The following is a 24,122-nucleotide window of genomic DNA, read 5'->3' as shown; positions in this document are numbered from 1 at the left end:
CCTGAGGTTTCATCTGTCTGAGGCCACAAGATAAAAACATTGACACGTGATTTTTGAAAGGGGCAATTATTGAGGATTTGGGGATCAGTTGGTTGGTTGAGGGGGGGATGAAATATTTAGAAGTGGGAAGAAAAGGTTTATCCTTCAGGCGCTGCAGGGAGGAGCTGGCAGTGGCTCAAAGGGCTCCCAGCCCCGAAGGAATATTTGAAAGTTTTCCTATTTTCTAGCTCTGCGTAAGAGCAACCTGCAGCAATCGTGCAGCAGGGATCCAGGACTCCCACCTCCTCTTCCTAGCTTTGCCTTGGGCTTGTGGCGTGATCTTCTTCAATGACACCCAATTTCTTGGTTAATTTTCAAAACCGTTACTTTTTTTTTTTCACAGGAAGCTTTGCAGGTACAAATAACATCGGGGTTCAATGCACTGCAGCTGCAAACTCAGCTATCCACCCGGCTCCCTGCTTTGCACCCAGTTAACGTGGGACCCTGGGGTGCTGCCTCCGTCCCACTCTGCCCCTCTGGGCTCCTCTGCACCCCCCACCTGGGAACCCCTGGCCCCCTGCCATTGCTTGGGCGGGAATAACCACCCTTCGCCCCTGGCAGAGGCTGGCCGCAACGGCCAGGGGATGTGTAGTGGGAGAGGTGAGGGCTGAGGAGGAGGAAGACTAAAAGGCTGCCACAGCGAGGGGGTCCAGCCCAGGAAGCCAGGCTTTAAACTTTTTCCTTCTTCTTTTGCAGACGTGAATTCCCATTCCTGCAATGTCAAGACTTCAGTTTATTGGGAGATAAATTTAGAATAGATCTGAAAAGTAATTTAGAGACCTAAAAATAGTCTGTGAGCCTGTCTATCCAGCGACTGTAAAACCAGAAGGGAGGAGAAAGGAGAAAAAATGACTGGGGGGTGGGGAGAAGTAGGAATAAACAATTATTAGAGGGGGCAGCCATGACAGAGAGAAATCTTGAGTGCATGTGTGCCTGATCGCTGGGATCAGGAGCCGGACAGCAAGCTATCTTAACATGTCCCTATATGCATTGAGAAAATATGGCCAGCTATTTTGATATTAAAACCGAGAGGTGCTATTTCATGTTGCAGTGGGTAGCCCCACACGACTGCCTGCTGCTTCACCCTCCGCACCCTGCCCCGGCTGGGGGCATCACCAGTGCCCGTAGCCCACTGGGATGTGATCCCTGATCTTCTTTCTTTCTTTCCCTGATAAAGTCATGGGAAACACCATTTGCCCTGGGTGCCGAACCAGACGCGGAGCTGGCGGGAATCAAATAGCGAAGTGGATTTTTCTTCAGGGGTTTTGGGAAACTGAGTAAACACAACTCGGCCAGTGATGGGGATTTGGCGTAGCAGGGTTGGACCTGGGGACCATTGACAGCCCCCGGCACGGTGAGCTAGGTCCAGGGTGCCACCAGAAAATCCAGCCAGGAGCAAAAGGAGACAGGGATGGAGACAAGCAACAACATATGAGCAAGGTGTCCGTGCCGGGGAGAAGCCACCTGCAGTACAGGGCCACAGTCCATGTTGGAGGCAGGACCAGAGGCAGACAGCGTAGTGCAGGCAGGACCGGGTGTCCCAGCCAGAGCTGAAACAGGTCTCCTGGTCCCCCATGAGAAAACAACCCAGTGGGACCAGGGTACTCAACCCCCATCACAGCACCAGAGCCCCCAGGGGAAGTGTGGCAGCCCCGGGGGCATGAGGAGGGGGCAGCGGGAGCTGCAGATGTTTCCTGCATGCTCAGTGTGAGCTGCAGAGAGGAGATAAATGTTGGCACTGAGAGCTAAGCCTTGCCTTGTATCGCACCTTGCTTTTATAACCTCTTCTTTTTAATATCCTGTTGAGACAAACAGCCTGCGCACGTGTGCTGGGGGACCTGCCGAGCAGCTGAGTGTCTTAGAGCATCTCAGCCTGAAAGATGCTCAAATGTCGCAGAATTTCTTAGAGCGTCTCAGCCTGAAAGATGATCAAATGTCCCCACTGGGGAGCATCTTTCAGGCTGAAATGCTCTAAGAAATTCAGTATTGCAGCAAGTGCTGGGCTGCCAGACCACTCCTGTCCCAACCTCCGCTCCTGCAGAGAGACATGACATGGCCACAGGCTCTGGGTCAGGCACCTTGGTTCGGTGGTGACAGACCATAGAGGGCAGGGACTGCAGTGGGACAGGGAGATGATGTTACAGGTCCTGAGATGGTCAGTCCAAGGACTGACAGGATACCACGGACACCTCCCATCTGATCTTTTCGAATGCCACCTGGGCACTATAATGCTTTTGTTTAGCTGGAGCTGGCATGCACAAATACAGGCATTGAGTAGGCAAAACATGGCTTCACGTGTGACGACACTGCTGGCCACCATGTGTCCTTAAAACACTCCTGGCTGCAGCAACATCACCTCTCCTTCTGTATCTCCCATCACAGCCCTCTGGCCTGACATACTTCTCCCCACCTTGGCACAAATCCGTTTCTGGAGGGTGTTGTTAGATGTCTGGCAGTACACGGATTGAGGAGGCAGAGAGCAAGAGCTTCTCTTTTACTTACACCCATGCCCCCCGATGAGTGATGCTCGGCACACAGTGGCATTTCAATTTTCCCCTTGAACTGTGAATTACGCCCTGTTTCTGTAACAAGTGCTTTTGGGGCGGACACGTCATCCCTTGTGTGGTCTGTCACCACGCTCCCACCTCTGATCAGAAGGAGGGGCGCAGGGGAAGGTGCGGGCATGGGCCAGGGTGTCACCTCTTATCGCACCATCAGCACCCAGACTGGGAAGGCAAGGTGCCCAGCAGCCACATCCAGCAGCACAACGCCCATGTGGGCTTGGCCATGGCAATAATCCCCTAAACTGTGGGATGAGCTTTCAGCCTCACAGGCTTGCCCCAGCACCCTTTGGCATCCCAGCCAGTCCCGTGCTCTAGACACAGTGGGGCCAGATCCTGCTCCCTGCCATGGGCTGTTCACTGTCCTGGGTGGGGGAGCCGAGGCGAAGGAAGCAGCCTCACCTTGCCCCAGCTCCCACCGTTACCAGCCCCACCGGTAAGGTCTGGTGAACTGCCCCTTCCCCTCGGCAGCAGCTGGTGCAGCCCCAGTTGCCCCAGTGAGGGACTGGGCTGACTGGGAACAGCCAGGGGGACAATTCCTCCTCCCCCGTTCCCAGTTATCAACACCAGGTGCTACTTTGGTGCCTCTCTCAGAAAAAAAACCCACTCTTTTAATTAAACATGTAGCTCAGACTACTCGTTTCTGTCATTTTGGTGACAAACTATTTTTGCAGGGCATGCTAAGCCTTTCAGCTGCCTTGCCCCAGTGGGGCGATGGGCTTTGGGTGTTGGGTTCCCACAGCCCATCTCCACAGGGGTGGTCCCTACCTCAGGGACAGCGGGGTCGGTCCCCACCAGAGCTGCCCAAACCTCAGCCCGCCCTTCCCGTGTCGCTCTGTCCTAACAGTGACATGCAGCGGCGGCACGCTGTAACGGAGGCTGGAGATACCCTTGCACTCGGCCCGAGCTGCTGGTGCCAGTTACAGCACCTAACAGGTTTCTGTAGCCGTATCTTTATTTTTTTATACTCGATAATGAATTTTGCTCTTGTTTTGTACAGCATTGTTTTCTTCGAGCTCCTTTTTGTTACACTCATGCATGCACACATGTAAGCCTACGACAAAATTTTCTCCAGCAGTAAAGCTGCTACCGCTTTTCCTAGGGCAGGGCCAGCGATGGGCTGCTGCATCTCCCAGAGCGATCAGGGTGTATCAAGAGGCGAGGCTGGCATGGGCTGGGGGACCCCGGCTGCCTCACCCGTACCCCGCGCCCCACACAGCCCCCGCCGTCTCCCCATTTCTGGGGGTCTCGACACCTGCCCGTGACAGATTCACTGAAACAAAGGGAGCTTCTCCTCGGCCCTGCAGCCGAGGGAGGTAGCAGCCCTCCCTCTCAGCAGGCTGGCAGGGTGCAGCGCCCATTCAGCCCTGGCAGAGAGTGCCCGTGGCCGTGCCCCAGCGCATACTTCTGCACCGCTTACCTGCTGCTGCTTGCAGATCAAGTAGCTAATGTCTAAGCAGTCCCATTTAAACCCACAATCAAATTACAGGAACAAAATTAGAAGCCAGACTGGAGCCACTTTAAAAGTTGCCCCTTATTTAATAACTCTGTCGCAGTTATTTTTTCTCTTATCACCATTTATTCTCATTCTGGGGCCGGTCTGTAATAACAGAGGAGGTTCATTTGTGCTCCCTCTCCTCTTTCCAATGTCTAGTCTTTCTGCATGGGTTTCATTTCTGCCTTGTGAAAAGACATTAGGATAAATAAAACAATGATGCAGTGCTGCAGAGGTCTACATTAATGGGACCACACCACACTCACCCCTTCCACGACCCTCCCTTTCCTGTATGAAAAGGGTGAATCAAACAGATGAAATTCCCATTCCACCCCTGCCTGTACCTATACGTATCAACCTATCAGGTGTGGAAGAAGAAATTGCAGTGCAGCTTTTTCCTTCAAGGCAGCGCCGTGCAGAAGCAGGAGACCGGAGGAGGTGCCGGGGCGGTTTGGAAGCGCCATCTCCCCTCTAGTGGGGTCTGCGCAGAATTGGTGGAGGAAAGGAGGCGAGAGCCTTCACTTCCCAACTGATGGAGAAAAAGAGGCGAGAGATTCCCCTTCCCTCCCTGCTCCTGCCATCCCCCTGCGCGGCCAACAGTGCAGGCGTGGAGGTATCGGGGTGGCGGGGACGTGCAGCCCCAGCTGGGAGCTGGCTTGCACTGAAGGAGCCAGGGGAAATACTTTTGCAATCATTTGCCTATTAATTAAAGATGTGACTCAATGAGAGGTTGGATTCATTCACCTGGCTGGATTTTCATGTTTCCGGATATCACTGGGAAAAAAATAAATGCAGCTTCTCACTAACCCTTCAGCATTTTAGTAAAAACTATTTTTAGATCCCTTTTAAAAACAAATCTATAGCCATTCTACAATAGGCAAACACTGCTGTGTGGTTAATAGTTGTTGTCCCCCAAACTACCGATGAAATCTGCCAGTATTAAAAACCAATAAAATAGTTTATGCAATATTTTGGTGACACCTGCCTCTGTGGCACACCTGAATTCTTGTTTTCTATGAACAAGGCATGACCCTAACTCACGGTAGGTACCGGCTCAGGCATTTGCTGGCAGGGACCACGGCAGGTGCCACACAGCCTGGAAGCTGCTTTGGGGTGATGCACAAAGTCTCAGCACGGACCGATCCTGCCTGTGCAGAACAGAGAGTTACCCACCGGCACGGCGTCTGAAGCACGGGAGATCTCCATGAAGGAAAGCGTGACGATTTGTGGCCAGGGAGAGGCGTTCCTGACTGGGGGACCTGCTGCATGCCAGGCCTCTTGCAGGGCACGGAGAGGGGCTGAAAGCTGGGCAGGAGTCAGTGTGGGGGGATGAGCCGGCTGGCAGGTTATCTGCTCGGCTTTCTCTGCACCTTACCTGCACCCACTATTACCCTGCGAAGTTTCTTTGTAGAAACAGCTGCATATTCCTGAAGGCTTCAGCTGTAAGCAGGCTAACTGCTGGTGGATTGCTTGGACAGAGGTGTTTAAGGGGCCCAAGAGCCTCAAAGGTTTCATCCTGCAGCTTAGGCAGCTGGACGCAGGGAGTTAAATTGTGAGTCGGGGGCGTGCAGCAAGCAGAGATGACAGAGGCACAGTGCTCTGGCCCTGCAAGCCTGGAAACAAGCCAGAGCCAAGGGCTGGATGGGGCTCACCATCCCACCGCTCTCAGGAATCATCACGTGCTGGTCCTTCTCCCCCATGCATGACCCCACTACCGGAGTCTTCCTTCCACCCTTGCTAAGCGGAGCGCTTGCAGAATGGTTATTTTCCTTATCCCTGTATTTATCAAAGCATCTACTGGGGGCACTCAGGAGGCAAAACCGGCCATCGGCGCATGGTCAAACACAGGGGTTCAGCGTCCAGCAGGATAAGCTGAGGGAGATCGGTCTCGCTCCTGGCAGGCACCGAGGAGAACATGAACCTGGGGTAAACGTGAGCAATAATCCCCTTTTCAGAGGGGTGTTCTAGCTAGGGGATTTGCATCGACTGAGCTGTTTAGCTTCTGTTTTAGATTTGAGCTCTGAGTGAATGCAAATGTCTTTACAGTCAAAGCAGAAAGGCTGCTGGGTATCAGGCAAGCATTTAAATATCACGAAGCTACAAAGGAAGTGATAGCCTCACCTTGCTCCACATACAGCTCCAGCCATTTATACCTCAAGTAGGTGAATTCAAGAGTGCAGAAATAGACCTGTAAATACATGGAGATTCTGCTTTCGCAGTAGTTCATTTTCAAAGCACATCTACTTCTTAGCGTACATTTGGGGTCACACTCCACCTCACAGCCCTCACCCCGCTTTCCAAAACAAGCTGTTTCAGCTTGCTAGCTTTCCTCTACAAGTGAAGCATAAAATACAAGTAAACGCCTAATTTTTAGTGTTGTCACCACTTTCATCTTGCTGCTAATCGCTATCACAAATTATGTGCATATCCAAAAATGTGTAATTTCAGTGCAGTACATTCTTGCTACTTGTGTTTCTTACTTTTAAAATATACGTGACAAATATTTCCGTATTTTATATTTCTACATTCTACTGACCACATCCAAATCTTAAGGTAGGATATCCCTGCGATCAAAACGCAATGAGGCAAAATGGAATATAGCCAAGGCCCTCTACTCCTCTTGTAAAAGATAGATTTATGATCTTTAGTGACAAGTCTTGTTGTACATCTTGATTTTTCATCTTACCTCAGGCAGTCCAGTGTCCCCCCTACCTCATGCTTTGCCATCAGCTCATTTTTGACTTGTGAGAATACAGTTTCTCACGATTTCTTGAGCGCTGCAGGAGACAGCCATTCTTGAAATGTTTCCCATCCGAGTACCAGTCTGAGGCAACGGTGTCCGGCTTGTGAAGCACTTGCATGCAGACAACAAGCTTTAGTCAAAGTAAGAATACCAAAACTTTGCAGTGCCCCACATACCATAGATCCAAGCTTGCCAGACAGTATTCCCTCTAGCTGGTGCAGCAGGCATCCCCCTTACCTCGGTAAGCCACGTTATTGTGGGGCAGCCTTAGCTAGCCCAAATAAAACTGAGCAGAAGGGAGCTCAGAGATGTACACAGTAAATGCTAGCTTGCTGCCTAGCTCCAGCACCCAGAGAGAAAGCTATAGCTTTCTTGAAGACCAAGATTCAGTGTTTTAGGAAGGCAATGAGGAATTAATTATACGAGAAGATACTTCAGTTTAGCACTTAACTGGATTACAGATGCTGGCCGCCTCCTTCTGCTCTAGCCCAGAACTTCACACCTACCCCAGGCACTTCAGCCAGGTTCTTCTCTCTCCTTGTTCGCCAGCCCTCACTCTCTCTGTGCTCTAGGCACCCCTGAGCCTTCCCCTCACCATTTCCCTTATCCTCACCCAGAGCTGAACCAGCTCTTGAATGAAACATTCACACCCCCCCGCTCTTCAGCTGAATTTTGCTGTTTTGAGCTGCGTCATTCATTTCTAGCTTACTCTTCCTTGTGGCGTATGTTGTCGTTCCAGTTACGTGCCTCTGCTCTGTGCACTGGTCCATCCATCACCTGCCTGAAAACCTGAAGTCTCCAACCATTTTCATCTACCGCCACTATTACCAGAAAGCAGTTGCTGCACACACCTGTGTCCTGATCTGATCTCACTAGTCCCACTAAAACGTGTCTCTCTCCAGTTACCTTTAGTGACTCGCCCTTTGACAAGTTTCACTTGTTTCCTACAAAACAAATCCCCAGATGCAGGCTTCTGGCAACTCGGGTGTGCTGCCATGCTTCAACATCACAGGATGGGCTGACGGTGAACTGGCCAACGTAACAGAACCCAACGAAATGACAGATAATTGGAAGAGCCCTAAGAAATTACCCATTTAAACAGCAGTTGACTAATAGCCTTAGGCTTCTGGAGGCTCACATTTTAATGAATGCTAGCAACATAGGCAATCCTGAGTATGTCTGCCCATACATTGATTCCAGATGGTTTTATTGTATTTAATCTTGTCTTACTCCCAGTCAAAAAGCTGAATAACTGCGATCTGGAAGGGCTGGGAATTTCAGGAACCGCAACAGACCACAGAGAGCGTTTCAGACAGGGACGGTCACCTCAGTTCAGCATGAACAGTTGTATCAACCTTAAAAAGGTAAGGTTTAAAAAGAAATGCCAGCATTGGTTTAATTTGAGACCAGATGACAGCATTTCTCCTGTTCGGACCCATTTTTCCAAGCTCAACGCCTACGAATTCACATTCTCCATTTCCATTTCACAATCAGATACAAACGGGGACTTTTTTTGTGATGGTCGTGAATGTTTTATTATAGAGTCTTATCAGTAAATTACTTCTCTGAAAGTCAGTTTTTCAGAACTAAAATCTGATCTAGCAGGGTTCAATAAGTAACAAGATGAACTCAGCCATGCAAACAAAATATTACTAAGTTACTTTAATAAAATTTTATCACAACAACCTCGGGAAGAAGAGCGTGTCCTGGAGACTTAGACAGTTAATCTTGGATTTTATTAATATTTTGGATTCTTTTTGTTATGCCCTAGCCTCTGGTACAAAGCTGTCTTCATTTTGATGCTCAAACGGGATAGATCTTTGGGTGCATTTATGCCTGTGATTCTTGTCTTATTTTATAGCGCTGTAATAAAAATAGCACCGTCAGTGTTCAGTGCTCGCCACGGTACATTTAAGCAACTGGCCGCTGCACTGAAACAGAACTTCTGGCGAAACTGAGCTTATTCCTAGACAGTAATTGCTCACAAAAGGTCTAGCTCCCAAGTCTTTTTCAGTATGTGCCATTCATTTTCTGTTCAGCACCTCTTATGATGTTTATTAAAGTAACTTTATTGGGTTATGTTGCACACAATAGGATATTCAACATTCCATCTTGACCTTCACAGCAGTATCGAAATACTGCCTGGAAGGTAACCTACAAACATTTTCTTTGTATATACAATCAACATTCTGAGCTTGCAGCTACTTGTTGACAAATGCTTACCAGTTTCAGTTAAATACAAGAAAAATCTAAGAACACTGAGACATCTGAAAATAAGCAGTACTGTATTTTTAATGTATTCTGGATGGTTTAGCTCAATTTATTAATTACTCTTGATTTCCAGGGCTTAATTACACACAATTTTTACAAAAGCAACATCATGTCTTAACATTAATCAAACATAACATTTAAGATTTTTTTTATTGTGCAAAACTTAAGCAATAAGTCTTACTAGTACAATACGCTTAAAAAGCAAGGGATATTTAAAACAATATTCACATTCAGTGTGCAATTTTTATCCCTACTTCCACCTTTTGATGGGGAATCTAGAATTCCCATCAGTAAGTGCTATCTGAAAATATCAATAGTTTTCTTCACCTTTTGTTATTTGGAGGAGACTCAGAATATATTTTTGCATTAGGTTTTTACACACAATTAAAACAGCTGTTTAAGTTGATAAATACAAATTAAGACACTGAAAAGGGTGAAAAAATACATACTGAGGGCATCCACCTAAATGGTGGCATGACTGATAATTTATAGATTATATTAAAAAATATAATTGATATTCTGATTTTCCATTTTGAACTCAAGATTTTAGCAAATAACCCACAACTTTGTTTAAAAATTCTGGCATCTGCTAATTGAAAAAGTAATTTAATTCAATAGATAATTTTTTAATTAAAATCTTTAGCTTGTTAGATATTAAGTGCTACCAGTCAAGGCAGTCACAAAGACTGTTTGATGTTTACATAGCACCATATAGATAAATATCTCCTTCAGAAAGAGAGAGATTATGTTTGGCTGGGAACATAATCGGAGTATTTCCTGAATTTTTTAGGTATCTTTGCCTTCCACATCATAAATATGTGCAACAATTCCTTAATTTGAGAAAAAAATGCACAGAATTCCACTCACTCTTTAAGATGGTTCTATCACTAATTCAAATTCTCTATGTATAAAAGTATCAAGAACTCTTCAGTAGTCAATTTAATATTCAAAAGCAGATCAATCGTTTTATGTAAACTTGTTAAAAAACAAACCACCACATAATTTGGCTTTAAAGTGACAAAATATTTTGCTTAATATAATTTACTAAGCATGTGAAGAACTAACGTCAAACTACAATTTCAAAAAGATGCAGAGACTGGATTATCTCTGATATTGAAATACTCAATTAAAATACATAATTATATAAAGAATCTCCAAAAAATATAATTATAATTTGTTACAGTGGTATTGTTCTTTCCAGTAATAATTCTTCCTATAAGGAGGCTGCGTATTAACTAAAATACACTAACACATTGTAGTTCCCAATTAGAGAACATCAGTATTCTCCCTCTGCCTCTCCTCCGCCCTGAATTTACTAAAAAGCAGTCTAGGTTTTGTACCTAAGGAAAAAGGGAATTATACTCACTATCCAGATGGCCATTCCCTAGCCCTAATCAAAATCTTGTCAACTTATCTACAATTGTTAGGTTTAGGCTAGTAACAAATCTTGCAGTGAAGTATTAAAAATAGATGGAGTAACTACCAAGCCATCTTCTGTATTTTAAATCACTGAAATCTACATATCAAAATATTTATGGAAGCATGAGTGCTGCTGACATCATCGACTCTTACAAACTGAGCCCTCTGTAAAAGTTGCACAGATGGAAAAAGATGCCTTGAGATAAACGGAAATAAAATCCACCAGAAGAAAGATTTCCTAATGTTGAGCTCCAATTCCTTACAAACTAACACACGTATTTCAGTGACGGGCACTGCTCGTTATTTTGGCCCTGTCCCTCTCCCAAAATCAGCTTCATAAGCTGTTATCACTCCAATAAAAAAAAAAAATACACCGTCTTAAAATATTGTACATGGGGTTCTGGATTCCAAAAATAAAATGTATAAGCAATTTCATATTCTTGCTATGAAACCTCAACTAAAAAATATGAATGTTTATAAAGAAACCAAATCGCATTTTATACATTGTATCTATATCGATACAGTTCTCTGCGTTAGGGAGAATTCAGCGTCTTTACAAGTTCAACATGTGCAAAATTCAATTACATTTTGAACAAAATTCCAGTTAAAAAAGTTATATGTAATTTCATATACATTTCAGGCCAATAATCGAAAGCCCAATTTCAAACAAAGCTGCACAAAGTTTGCTTCACATCTCCCTATACCCCCCAAAAAAGGCATTAAGTGGTTTAAGTGTGCAAATGGCTTCTTAGAAGAAACTGTGTGCAAACAGAGCCTGTTCCATTAGCTCCGCATTCTTTAGCGATTTCCTAGAGGCTACTGCTATTAAATGCTATCTACAGTATGACTTTCTAAAGAACAGAAGACCGTCAGTCCACAGAATCACAGATATCTTTCACTTTCTGATTGAAGTCTTCAGGTTGATCAGCATACACATAATGACCTGCACCAAGGATAGCCTAGAGGATAAAGGTGAAGAAACAGGTCAAAATCACAAGAATGTAATAAGCAAATAAATAAATACTGGGATATGTGAAGAACCTGACTTTTACACATTACCTACTCGATACATTATTACTTGAAAAGACTAATTTCAGAACTGGAACTGATCTCTTGCACCCAGCCTGTGTTAACGCAGTTAGCACAACTGCTGCCAGGAGGTGGTATCATACAGCCTAAAAAGGACTGTAAACGTAAGGAAAAACGAAAGCTTGTTTCACCTGTTGAAGGAACTTTGCTACACAGGAAAAGAGGGTGAAACTACTGCTTATGCAACTGCACGCCTTGCTGAAAAAACCACCATGCAAGCAGATGCAAGTCACTGCAAAACAAACTTAGGAGAACGTGCTTTACATATCAAACTTCTGATTCATCTTCACCCCCTTCATTCTCCACTCAAATAGTTCTCCCAGGCTGCTCTTTAGTTCTGCAAGTGTTTGCAGTAGAGAGAGCATCAAATCATTTGTATTCTCTTATTAGAGACTAAAGAAGGTACGAGGATAAATGATTAAGAACTCAGAAACTTAAATTGCTGGGGATTTTCTAGACTTGTGGAAGCAGATTTCAACCCTCCGAATTAACGACTACTATGTTAAGCAGGGACAAGTAAAATCCAAATGATGCAATATATAGGGGGAAACCCCCACATTTGTGACCTAGAGTATTTCACAGCAACTATTTAACACAATTAAGGGCTTAAGTAACCACATACGGCGTGGTTACCCTATTCCTATAATTTATCATTCTCTGCCAAAACTGGTATGAAGCAAGCCATCACCACAGTGTTCAGCAAAGGTACTTGACCTATTTTCTTTCCATTTTATAATCAGTCCAAGATTAATTTGTATTTAAATCTATTTTTCCCCTCCCTCCATTAAAACACTCCCTCTTAAGTCTCTAATTGAAGCCCATAAAAGTATAGCTATGTTATTGAGTTAAAAAACCCCACAAACTCAAAGTAAAAATTGATTAGAAATAAACACACGTGATAAAACCCCAGAACCTTTGTGCATTTTACCAAGGATGGCACTGCCAGTCCACGTCTCAGCCTCAGCCTCACGATAACCCTTTCCCTCCTACGGTTTTTTGAATGTCCCTATAATTTCTGCCACTCCAATTTACCTTTTAGAATCTGTATTTGGCTTGACAGAATTTTAACCTGGAATACAATAAAGTTTTCCACAGTCCCTTCTAAAAGCCACTGACCAGACTGGAAAAATCTGCCTGAATGGTAGGTGCTTATACTAGCAATCTATTGTACACTTCTTAACAGTGACTTTTTGTTACAACTTTCTCTCTGCTTAAGTAGTTAAGTGACACTTTCAGTCTGGATGTCAACATTTATGAAACGTATTTGTGCTCTTTGACACATGTAAACAGTTCAATAACAATGTCTTTTCTCTGAGTTCCAGCTCTGATGTCATCTATATCAAGATTATAAAATTTTATTTGAATGACTTGTCATAGTATACTATCGACATTGCATGTTGTACTCTTCTGTCCAGATAGAGCTAGACATCAGTAAGAAGACAGACGGTGTATTCAAACATTTTATCACCTCATAGCATTGTAACATATATGTATATTCAATTATCACGGCTGACTGATGTGACAATGCATGAAGAATACTTTTAAATTTGTTTGTTTTTATAAAAAACAACAAAAAAATGCAGTGTGCACATTCGCATCAAGTTGCAAGTACACACATTTTAAATAATAATGCCATACCTCTAAACAAGAATGTATTAGCTAGGAAGACAACACTATGTATTTTTTTAATGACTTAAAGAAAGACGCTTACAAGAACCTAAGCACCAGGTACAAACCATCCTCTCATCAGAGAAACAAAAGCATTATACAGACAGATTAGAACAGTTTGACAGCCTCCTCACTATGTCATACATATATGCAGATATTAGGACTGTTGCGGTTAAAACACAGGCAAAACCCCAGATACTTACCAGTGACCACAAAAACGACTTGTATTAGCAACACTGTAGAGCAAAATGTTTCGTAGAGCAGAAGAATGACCTTGCTCAAAGATCTAATTCAGCTTCTAGTGCTACAGTAAGTTTCCTTCTTACTCTGGGAACTCAATACTCTTTTGTCTAGGTTTCCTCTGATCTAACACTTGTTTTCTCTCTCTCTCTGTTACAGAAGTCAAAAGTTATTACCCCAGACATTAAATCAAAGGGCCAGCATTTGCACAGTTGGTATAAAAAACATAGATATGATTTAAACAAATCCACACAATAAACAACCAACTGCTTTAAAAGTCAACTTACTATTGTCTTCACATACGAATTTGGTCTCAGAGACTGGATAGTGCTGCCAGAATTGCCATCTATACATGAACGTGCTCCATAAACCACAGTGATAGGAATGTCTTCATCCATTTGTGGAATCCGTTGCAGCATTGGCCTTTTTGCCCACCCATAAGGAATAGTCATGTTCTTGAAAGCTGTTTCACCACTTCAAATCATTCAAAAGGGTAAAAACAATTAAATTTCCATTGGATCTGCCTTTTCTCTAAATTGGAGTATCTGTGCTTTTTGGTAACACAGAGTGCAATAGTCCATGAGGCTGGGATTTTTTACTATTAAGAAATATAAGTTTTCAAGGTGTGCATGTAATTTTCAATAAAAAGAGTCTATGTTTTTACAGTACTGAGTGATAACACTTAAAAGAATGAAATGCCTTATTTTTAAAATTTTTAAGAAACTCTTTACAAATTAAACCACTGTAACAATTTTTTTATTAAAAATTAGTGCCCAAACTCTGTCAGAATTAACAAACAGGTAGTTTAGAAGAAATATAGAATTAGGATAGCTTTTACATTTATCAGTTTCTGGAATTCAGAAAAAGTGCAATCCTATTTTTTTCTTCAATTAATACAATAAATGTTACAATTTTAAAAGAAAAAAGCATGCACACTGTTGCCATGGCCATTGGAGGGAGTAGCAGGCACTCAGTAAATGAAGGGCAGACTTCAAAACATATACTGGGAAACTCATACTCACCTGGGTGACTGTACATTGCAGTGATAGATATATTCAGCCACAGTGTTATCATCAAACATCGATGAATATTTTCGCTTGAAATCTGGTCTTAAACGCTGAACAAGGCTTAATCCTGTTAAAACAGAAAACACTATTAGAGAAGGAATTAGTATAGACAACTTTATCAGATTACCTATCACTTCCCATTACAATCCTCCAAACACGTTCCCTCGAAACTCGTGGCTAAGTTTGATGACTTCTAAACCAATGTTTTGTTTCACCACCTGCATGTCTTAGGAAAAAATGATGACATTACACCAAACAGGAATGAAACCTAAGTATTCTAAAGGATTTTATGCTGCACTAGAAGAAGGGCAATTCAATCCCTGCTGAATACATACGGGGAATGTTTGAGAAGGGCCACTGCAGCAACAGAAGAAACATGCAATGGGGACCAGCAAAAGGGCTAAGCAGAATATCTTTTTGCCACCAGTTTAGTCTCACATGATACCAACACTGTCTTTCTCCTTGCTCTGGCAGCACTGGGTGGGCCAAAAGCATCCCATCTTTCAGAACCAGAAGGCACTGTTGAAAAAGCTGGGCTGTTTTTCTTTCTTAGATATAAGTCTGTGCTCTCCCTTTTACAGAACAGTCGTCTTCTGAAGCTAGTTCATCTAACTAATGTTTAGTTGAAAGAACAGAAGTCTATGCTGAAAAACAGGTGTAGAAATCTAGACATGAGTATAAGACACAAGAACTGGTATAAATCAAGAGATTTAACCTAGGAAAGCTATTGTCCCCATGCTCTCTTAACAGCCAAAGTAGAGAAGCAGGTCCCTTCAGGGGCCAGTTCAAGCTTTCTAAAATTAAGCTCCTACTCTCAATCACTTCTTTAAGGAAGAAGCCTCTTCTAGTTGACCAGACAGATCTCTGAGACAAGAGCCTCACCAAAGGCTAATCTTAGTCTAAGAATATTACTCATCCCTGAAGAGATAGGCTCGCAGTTTACCACTTGGGTTTATCAACTGAAAATACTGTTGTTAATCTGTGCAGTTATGATGATGTCACTTCTTCCCACCTGTCCCTGGCCAAAGGCCTGGTACTATTTATCTAGACTTTGTCACAGTGATCTATGCTTTTGTAACCTTGAGATCAGACTATTGCAACACCCCTTATGTATGCTTTAAATCAATTCAGAAAACTAATACAGTGCAAGAAAAAATAATTCCCTTATGAAACAGCGATTTAAGTCCTGAAACGATGAAGATTTTGCAAACATTCTGCAATTTGCTCTGCTGCTTGTATTTTCTCTATAGAGAGTTCAATTGCTGGACTTCTGTCTTTTTCTGTCTGTCTGTCTGGGGTTTTTTGAACGCAATCGATACAGCTGGCTTGGAATAAGAGTACCTGGAAGAAAGAGACTAATTCTGTGTCTTCCCCTGCTATCAGCATAGAAGCCACAGCAACTCCATTTCCACTAACTAGGGGACTGAAAGTTATCCAATTTTAGAATTCACTTTCCATTTTGGTAAAAAGTGTTTTGTCTGTGGGTCCAATCGCAAAACTGTTCTCCTTCCCTGGGAATTTACAAGGGAGAATGAAACAAGGAGACAAGGCACCTTGGAACAAATTTTGGAATGAAATCACACTGGTTCATGCTCGTAATATTTATTGAAGACATCCTCAATTGTCTGGCTGTGTTTTCCATAGTGTCTATGGAAATGCTAAAAGAAATACTAACATTGAAGACTCTGAGTTTCACAAAAAGAGTGTGGTCACAGTGACATTACTGTCGTCCTGAGGAATTTTTAGGCGTTCAGCTCTAGGAATGGAATTCACAAATCCAACCTAAGCACCGAAACCCCTATACTGTGAGCCTCCTGGGTTCCAGTTAAGTGAAGGAAAACATGCAAATCAACGAACTGGAAACCACCCAAAGAAAAAGATCCCTCTGGATTCTGTCTCTCTCCCAGGTTTAAGTATCTGCCTGCGGGTCTGATTGAATATCCATGTGATACCACCGTGATATCCCAAAGAACCTGGCTCACATTTAAGTGCCCAACTCATACCTTTGAACAAGAGCAACTGGCTTTATAGTGAGGATCAGACAGCTACGCCTGCCCAGCAGCTTAAGCACATGTGCATGTAGAAGGAAACCTAGGTTTGGTTCAGTGCCTTCATCAGGTTGGGTTTGACGCCTACCTCACAGCACAGTGTTTAAACTTACCCTTCTCTAAGAATTATGCTTCGCCTGTCAAGAATTGCACATTAAGTTGATGATGGAAAACTTTTTTAACATGTGGAGTGAGAAATGGATGAAAAATTTTGAAAAGCACTGCCATCCACAGCAACGTATAAGCGAGGCTAGGTTGGGAATACCTTGCCAAGACAGGGTCTGTTTCTGCAGCAGCATGGTTTTGACTGCACTTACTTGCTAAGGGAGACAACTTCAGCTTTAAACTCTTCCACATGGATTGATTTATGCGTGCATTTGTTATTGGATAAAAGGCATTAAATCAGTGCTTATCACTCAATATGCTTCAGGTTGTTTTGTTAACCGAATTAGCATTTTACTTAAAAAAAAAAAAAAGTTTGTACAAAACATGTTGCTTGTCTGAAAAGCTAATTTTGTCACACTCCCGAAGACAATCAAATAGATCAGCATATTAAAATATATATTCTATAGAAAGAGATTTAGGAAACAGATGTGGTTTAAATGTAAACAAAGCCTAGAAACATCACTAGTTTATCTTCAGACCGAATACTAAAAATGTTGAAGAGGTGAGTTAATTGTAACTTGTGAGGGGCCTGAAGGCTATCTTTTTCCAAGCCTCTCCAGCAGATACTCCGGTAGTACAGAGAGTAATAGACAGATAACCTCTTTCCCCTCTAGAAGGAATACATGTGATGAATTTAAGATTTGATCACACCCTTCTCCCCACATGAACTAAAACCGTAGTATTTCTGGTCTTCCCTACCTAGTCCTAGTATTAGGGTATATAGGGCTTATCTAATATCTCATCAGTGCTGTTGAAGAAACGTAGAAATACGAAGGATAGACTGCCACTGTAACGCAGGACACCAATGACACCCACAAAATCTGCTAGGGCAATAAGAAAATGGCTAATGGAAAGAACGCAGTTTCAATTTAACTTCTCTAAACTCAGGCCAAAGACAAATGAGTTTATGAGAAACTGCCTTCTAATGTTAACCAAATTTGGAAATCCTGTTTGTCCATCAAACTGCAGTTGCAAGGGAAACTAAATGGATGGTGACAGGAAGCAACCAGAAGAAAAACCTTTTCACATTCATGCCTCTTTGTCAGGCTTCCTCAACAGATGTCCACATAATCTGACTCACTATAACTGTAGCCTACAATAATCTAATGTAGCTTGCTATAAACTATCGTACTAGTATTTCTAATAGAAAGAGCTTGCCCTCTTGTCCTAAAGAGTTCATCTTTCCTCAACCCCTCCCACTTTCTCCTCCAACTCTTTTCTCTGTGGGTGATACGGGCTTGCAACAAAGCTTATCTTAATGTGGTATCTGCCCCATGTTTACATTTAATGAAAACAGAAACAGTATTTCAGAGTAGCTAAAACTCACCAAAGGGTCCTGCTATCCTCAGCCCAGCTAATGGATTAAATGGACTCAAAATAGCTCCTAGTGCTTTGATCCAGATTGGAATTGGTCTTTCATGCTCAGCATTGTCAGGCCTCTCTGGAAAACCCCATGGCTCCACTAAGATAAGATGTTTGACCCTGTTGGCAAAAAAGGTTCAGAGGTTTAGAGTACATTAATTTTTCTTCAACTGAGTATGACGGAAATGTGCTATCTGTGGACTATGCAATCTGTTTTAGTCACTTCTATCATACTGGCTTATTACCTAGTTTCTGATTCATCAATGGTTTTTGCTTCTGATTGCTAATTAGGGAGAGATTGAACTGCAATTCATCATATATATGAACACCAGAAACTTGGAAGCTCATGTCACAATGAGAAACTCAGTATTCAATAGATACCCACTGTCATACACATTCGAGAAAAAGGCCAGTCTTGTTTCTATTTTAAAAAATAGCCTAATCTATCTGCTCAGTCAATATTATTTGCAGGAGTTTAATGTGAGAGAAAAGATACTTGCATCTGTTTAATTTAAGCAAACTTGCTAAATCTTTCTTTTCCAAGCCATCTAAGATCTCTGTTCTAAGAAGAGATGCAATTTATCTGAAAAATCATCTTATCAAAGTAAAATTTGAACTGAGAGAGGCAGAGCAAAATTAGCAGATGTTTTCTAAATTTACTGATTTTAGGTCATGAAAGAAACGTCAGAGAGACAATTTATAAAATTATTACTCAAAGGAATCTCAGTACAGAGAGCATAGCAGGAGTCTCCAGCACATGCAACTATCAATCACTTCATGCTTCGAGTCCCCCTCAAGCAGAAAAGCTATTTCATCTTGGTAGATTGGAATCATCCATTTCTGTTTAATCCCATAACACCACCTACTCTGTCCTGGATACTGCTGATTTCTGAAAAAGCAACTCTTAACTATAGTTTTGCATATTTAAGGTGATTTTCCATGCAAGCTTCATCATCTTTACTTTCTTCTTCATGACTCCCTTCTCTTTCAAAGCTGTGAGATTAGATATTTCATACAGCAGAGTTCTTAGTGCCTAAAATGATGTCAGAAGTGATTCCAAAGGCTATTTCTGGACTATAATCAGTTGTGAAACCAAAAATCTGTGCTTGAAATGAGGGGTTGAAAAGGATTAACCTTACAAAGATGTTTCTTGGCTGTCAGCTCAGCCACGAGCGTATTTGTACACAGCAACTGTAAGAGAGGACAGGGTAGAATTTAACTATACAAACCAAGCAGGAGAGATTAGAGGCTAAGGAGTGCAAGCAATGAGGAGCCATTCAGGACAGCCACACATTCTGTGCAGAAACTATGGCATTAAACAGCACAGCAAACACATGAATAAAAATAGAGTAAGCTTTTTTTAATGTTTCCTTTCTTAATACTTTCCTTCCTATTTGGCATTTCTCCTTTTGGTAATCAAGCCTAAAACATAACCCAGGATAATGGGAAGTTGACCGTGAGAATCATTCCAAAAGTAATAGTCCAGAAGTTGCAGTATTTGAAAATCAAATGGTGGTGACCCACCACCACCTGGGAATATTCTAAATGGGAATCTTTTTGGATTAGTAACCTCACATGTCCCATGAACAACTTTGGTACAATGTAGTAAATTAACGGATCATCTAAGCTTGGAGAAACAGATCTACTTTCCTAACAATATGTATCCAGAATCCCTTAAGCTTCTAACGCATTGTTAGATAATCTGTCTGAAAGCTGTGCTATATTTATCACTTGATTCAATGCTGTCTTAAGATCCTACCAGTCAATTTGCTAATTTGATGGTTAGTTTAATTTCAGATAAACATGAGTAATGCGAGAACATAAACTGAAACGCCCCCAAATTAATTAACCCCAACTTAAACACAGTGAGGCATGAAAACAAAGTGCCACTTTTGATGTAAGTCAGCAGGGAGGCAGAAACAATATCCCATCCCACAGGGACAGGATGGTGCCATTTATAGTAACTTCAGAAAAAGGGGTAAGGAAGTTGTAAGTGATCCCTACGAGAAACTAACTACAGTTAGCTAAAAGTTGCTTTATGCTCAAAAGGGTAACAGGTTTACAACCCTAGAGCAGAGGACTGCATTTCTTCATTGCAATTCTGGGTTTAGACACACACCTACTTTCACACATCATTTCCAGCAGCATGTGCCAGCTGTCACCCACTTGGAAAGAAAGAGGAAAGGTATTTTAGGAAAAAATGATGTATGAATTTATTTCAAAATCTCCAAATGAGAGACAAAGAAATGTATATGGTATAAATCGATGTGAATATAAAAGAATAAGATACGTTTTGTATAATATAGAATCTGCCATACGATGTGGAAAGCTAAACTTATATTCACAGTTTTTCACAGGAGTCCGCTATGTGTATCTAAACAAAAGCAATGTCCTTTTTTGATACAGAATGACCTCAGTTGGTGGGAATCCTAGCTCACCAGGGGCTACATAACCAGACTGCATCAAAAAAAATGGACAAATTATTAGTTTAAGGGAAAAAAATGGATTAGCTGTTGGCCACAATGTGGTGCAGAAAATGCTGATGAAATACAATTACAGGACTGCTGCAGCTGGGTTGTTTTGCGAAGAAGAAACATGAAGTGGCATATAGACAATTTAAATCAAACAGTCACTAAAATCATTTTTACATCATCATGCTGGCACCAGGACGACTGCTAGCATACAGGCATAAATTACCTAGGGGAATTATGTTCAGAAGTTTCAATGTTATCCATAATAATGGGAAGTTTGGCAGAAACGGGCCTATTTTCCCTTCACAAACCTATGTTTGATCAGAGGTGGTGCTAAACATTCACCCATAAATACGATCTTTGCTATTTCACCTTGTAACATGGCAAGGGGGTACTGAACAAAAACAAAGAGGTATAGAAAAGTACGCAGAAAAGCATGTTTACCATATCTACTTATTTCTATTCACCTGGAAACAAACCATACAATTAATACTTTGGGTTAAAATTCAGTATCAAGTTTCTTTAAATCAGCACAGTCATTTACTTAAAAGATAATCTATAAAGAGCCTGATGAAATAAAATCTGTGTTAAAATCACTAGTCAAATACAGAAAAGGAATTCCTTCATTCCTTTATTTTCACATACCTTGAGGGGTATTTTAATGAGTAAGCTGCAGCCAGGAAGCCACCTAGGTTGTGTCCAAGTAAAATCATCTTTTCTAACCCTACCTCCTTTCTCCATTCTTCTATGGATTCCACAAACTGATTTTCTGCTTCCCGAGCATCAGTGTCAAAGTGTGGTCTACTGCTACGTCCAAATCCCAAAAGGTCAAAAGCATGAACGGTCCTGTTCTCACAGAGATCTTCAAAATTGAGAGCCCACAGTCCAACACCTCCTCCAAACCCATGCAGGAGAACAAGCGGAGTTTTATGTGAAAAGTCCGGAGAGAATGTCAGTGTCCATATTTTATTTCCATTAGATATATACACATATCGTTTATTGTATGTGCTTGCAATACCTGAAGAAAGAATGGGAAAAAATGATGTTGCTAGACATGCCTGATAAAATATGAAGTACATTCTACGGAAACCACTGTTTTAAACAGGAGCTCCCTTTCAAAGGAGAGAGCCTACAAACAAATATCTAAGTAACGGAACAATGAAAATCTAATTCTAAACCTGTTTATTTCATCACAGTGTAAAAGCTATATTTAAAAACTTCTTTGTTCATATTTAATGTAAATTTATAGAAAATCTAGTTATATCTATAAATCTTATTAAAACCAGAGACTTACATTTTAGCATTTTGTCCTCAGCCTCTTTAAGGTGTAGCAGTGATGTGGGACACCAGGCAGGAAGCCAGCTGAATAACCATCCTAACCTACAACAGCACAAAAATTTCTTGAGCAAGATGGTAATTTTTGCACCATTTGATGCTTTCAAGACATTTCTTTTGCTGCTCTTCATAAAAGAACCCATGTAAATTACACGCCATGCAGGACAGGAGTGTGCAGTGGGAGGGAATTCACTTTCTCCTGACTTTTATAAAGTGGTGTCATTATCAGGGGCGTTCTTCAAACAGCGCGCTGTTTCTCCACTGTTTGTTCCTTATCAGAGTGTACTGATCTATCTCCATCAGAGCAGCCTTCTTCTGAGATCCTGGAGACATCAGCCCTCATGCTGACCCGACAAGCCTGGCAGGATATATAACACAATCATTGGGGTTTCCAGCCTCCTCTCAAGTTCCCTTGGAAGTCTGCCTGTACACACATTACCCTGCATGAACCTAGTATTTCCAAAAGGCAATAAACCATGTGCTCGCCAGCCTAACCTGAACTGATTCATACACTAGATAAATTTAAAAAGTGAAAAATAAGCAGCTTTATTCTAGCAAAGCAAAAAACTAGGGCCTTCATTACCAACTTAGAAACAAAGTGCCAGAAGAAAACAAAACAGCAATTTCAATTCCCCCAACAGAAGCTGCTTTTCCAGCTGTCAGTTACTATCTTGGTAGTACTAATTTGACCATGAGAGCAGGGGGAATGACTCAGCTAGCAGCATCGCCTCACCAACAGTGCTTCAAAAGACACAGCAATTGGGTACAGCTCTTCCTGGGTGCTAATTTATCCCTTGTTTTCAAGATGGAATCCTCTTCTTCCCCCTCTCACCTGTTTTTGAAGTGGCTCAGACTACCAGTGCAAAGCCTGCTACTGTAGGACCCCAGACCATTCCTCATAGGGAAAAGGATAAGGTCACCAAATTCACAATCAACCTTCTTTCTTTAGCACTTTTTTCCTACACTGAACTGCTTTCCAGTTAGTCATGGTATTTTCAGGACTAAATGTTGCAAGTATTAGTTGTACAACAATTAATGTTAAAAGACTGTAAGGTTACTAATGTCCAATTTTTCAGAGTGTACACAACACATCGATAACAAATTACAGATCTGGCCCCCCAAGTTCTTTATCCAAAGGACCTTGCCCCCACCTTTTTAAGGGGCTGAGCTACTCCAGCTGCATAGCTACTTAAGTTTATAATGCAGCATGGAAGGTTTTCTGGGGATGCGCAATGCAATCACAAGCAGCACTGTTCAGATTCGTAGAAACATATTAGGGGATATCAAGAAAAAAAACCCCAAACCATACCTGATCAAAAAGGATTAATCATCCAATCACCCATGCCCATTGCTATTCAGTATTATTTACTCCCCTGAGAAACACACTGATGTCTGGCTGTTCTGTAAATAACCTTCCTAAAACACCAGACCATGAGAATGGTTATAACGGTGTATGGAGGGACTGGGAAGGGATGGCTGCATGTCCTTCCATACCATGTCCTCGTGCAATCTAAGAAATGAAGGAACTCAGCATCTTACAGGAATGGGCATCCAAGTGTTTTGCTTCCACATTAATCTATGCATTTATTTAAAAGTAAGATTTTTACGAGGTTAAAGCTGGCACCAGCCAGAAGCAATTTCACCAGCAAATAACTGTGAAATCTGAGTTTAACAATATCACTAATTGTATCCAATGTTATGAATTACTCTGATAAATTATTAAACAATAGCTATGTCACCACCCTTCTGAGCCAAACTGTCTGCTAGTTATATGCTCAACTAGGCATTTTCATTCATAACTCTTAGGTCAGAAGCACAAAACCCAGTCACTATTTCCCCCAAGCCAAAACTATATGAAATGTTTCTTCTCAGCAAAACCACTGATTTAGCAAAGAAACTTCTTTAAAGATATATATAATATTTTTTTTCCTACAGAAATGTATAGCTGCAACCCGTCAACAGGAAGACATTGCACAGATATGGCCACAATGAAATAAAAATGGAATCTACACTTCACAGTCCCAGAATTTTATTTCCCAGTCTTAGGGAGACACCTGGATACTCAGGAAAAATATTTAGCAAATTGTATCAGAATGGGAAAGTTGTAACATAGGTGCCCACTCTTTCTTTTGTTAGTCATCAGTACTGT

The 24,122-nt window shown here is 42.0% G+C and overlaps 1 protein-coding gene across 2 annotated transcripts in view; it reads right to left on the bottom strand.

Moving 5' to 3' along the window:
- Nucleotides 1-9,112: 9,112 nt before the first annotated feature.
- Nucleotides 9,113-24,122, bottom strand: part of ABHD5 (abhydrolase domain containing 5, lysophosphatidic acid acyltransferase) — a 30,262-nt gene continuing 15,252 nt past the window's right edge. Inside the window, exons 2-7 of one of the 2 annotated variants that reach the window (XM_076331112.1) lie at nt 21,933-22,018; nt 21,284-21,656; nt 18,133-18,287; nt 14,548-14,659; nt 13,813-13,999; nt 9,113-11,487 (exon numbers count right to left, since the gene is read on the bottom strand). In XM_076331112.1, coding sequence (XP_076187227.1) covers nt 11,398-11,487; nt 13,813-13,999; nt 14,548-14,659; nt 18,133-18,287; nt 21,284-21,656; nt 21,933-22,018 — 1,003 coding nt within the window. In that variant the 3' untranslated portion in view covers nt 9,113-11,397. The remainder of the gene's footprint in view (nt 11,488-13,812; nt 14,000-14,547; nt 14,660-18,132; nt 18,288-21,283; nt 21,657-21,932; nt 22,019-24,122) is intronic. The other variant, XM_076331113.1, reaches the window with a different exon arrangement.

Source organism: Aptenodytes patagonicus, chromosome 2 (genome assembly GCF_965638725.1).
Source record: "Aptenodytes patagonicus chromosome 2, bAptPat1.pri.cur, whole genome shotgun sequence".
In the NCBI taxonomy this organism is placed as follows: domain Eukaryota; kingdom Metazoa; phylum Chordata; class Aves; order Sphenisciformes; family Spheniscidae; genus Aptenodytes; species Aptenodytes patagonicus.
The sequence above is the reverse complement of the archived record's forward strand: the minus strand, read 5'-3'. Positions and strand labels throughout refer to the sequence as shown.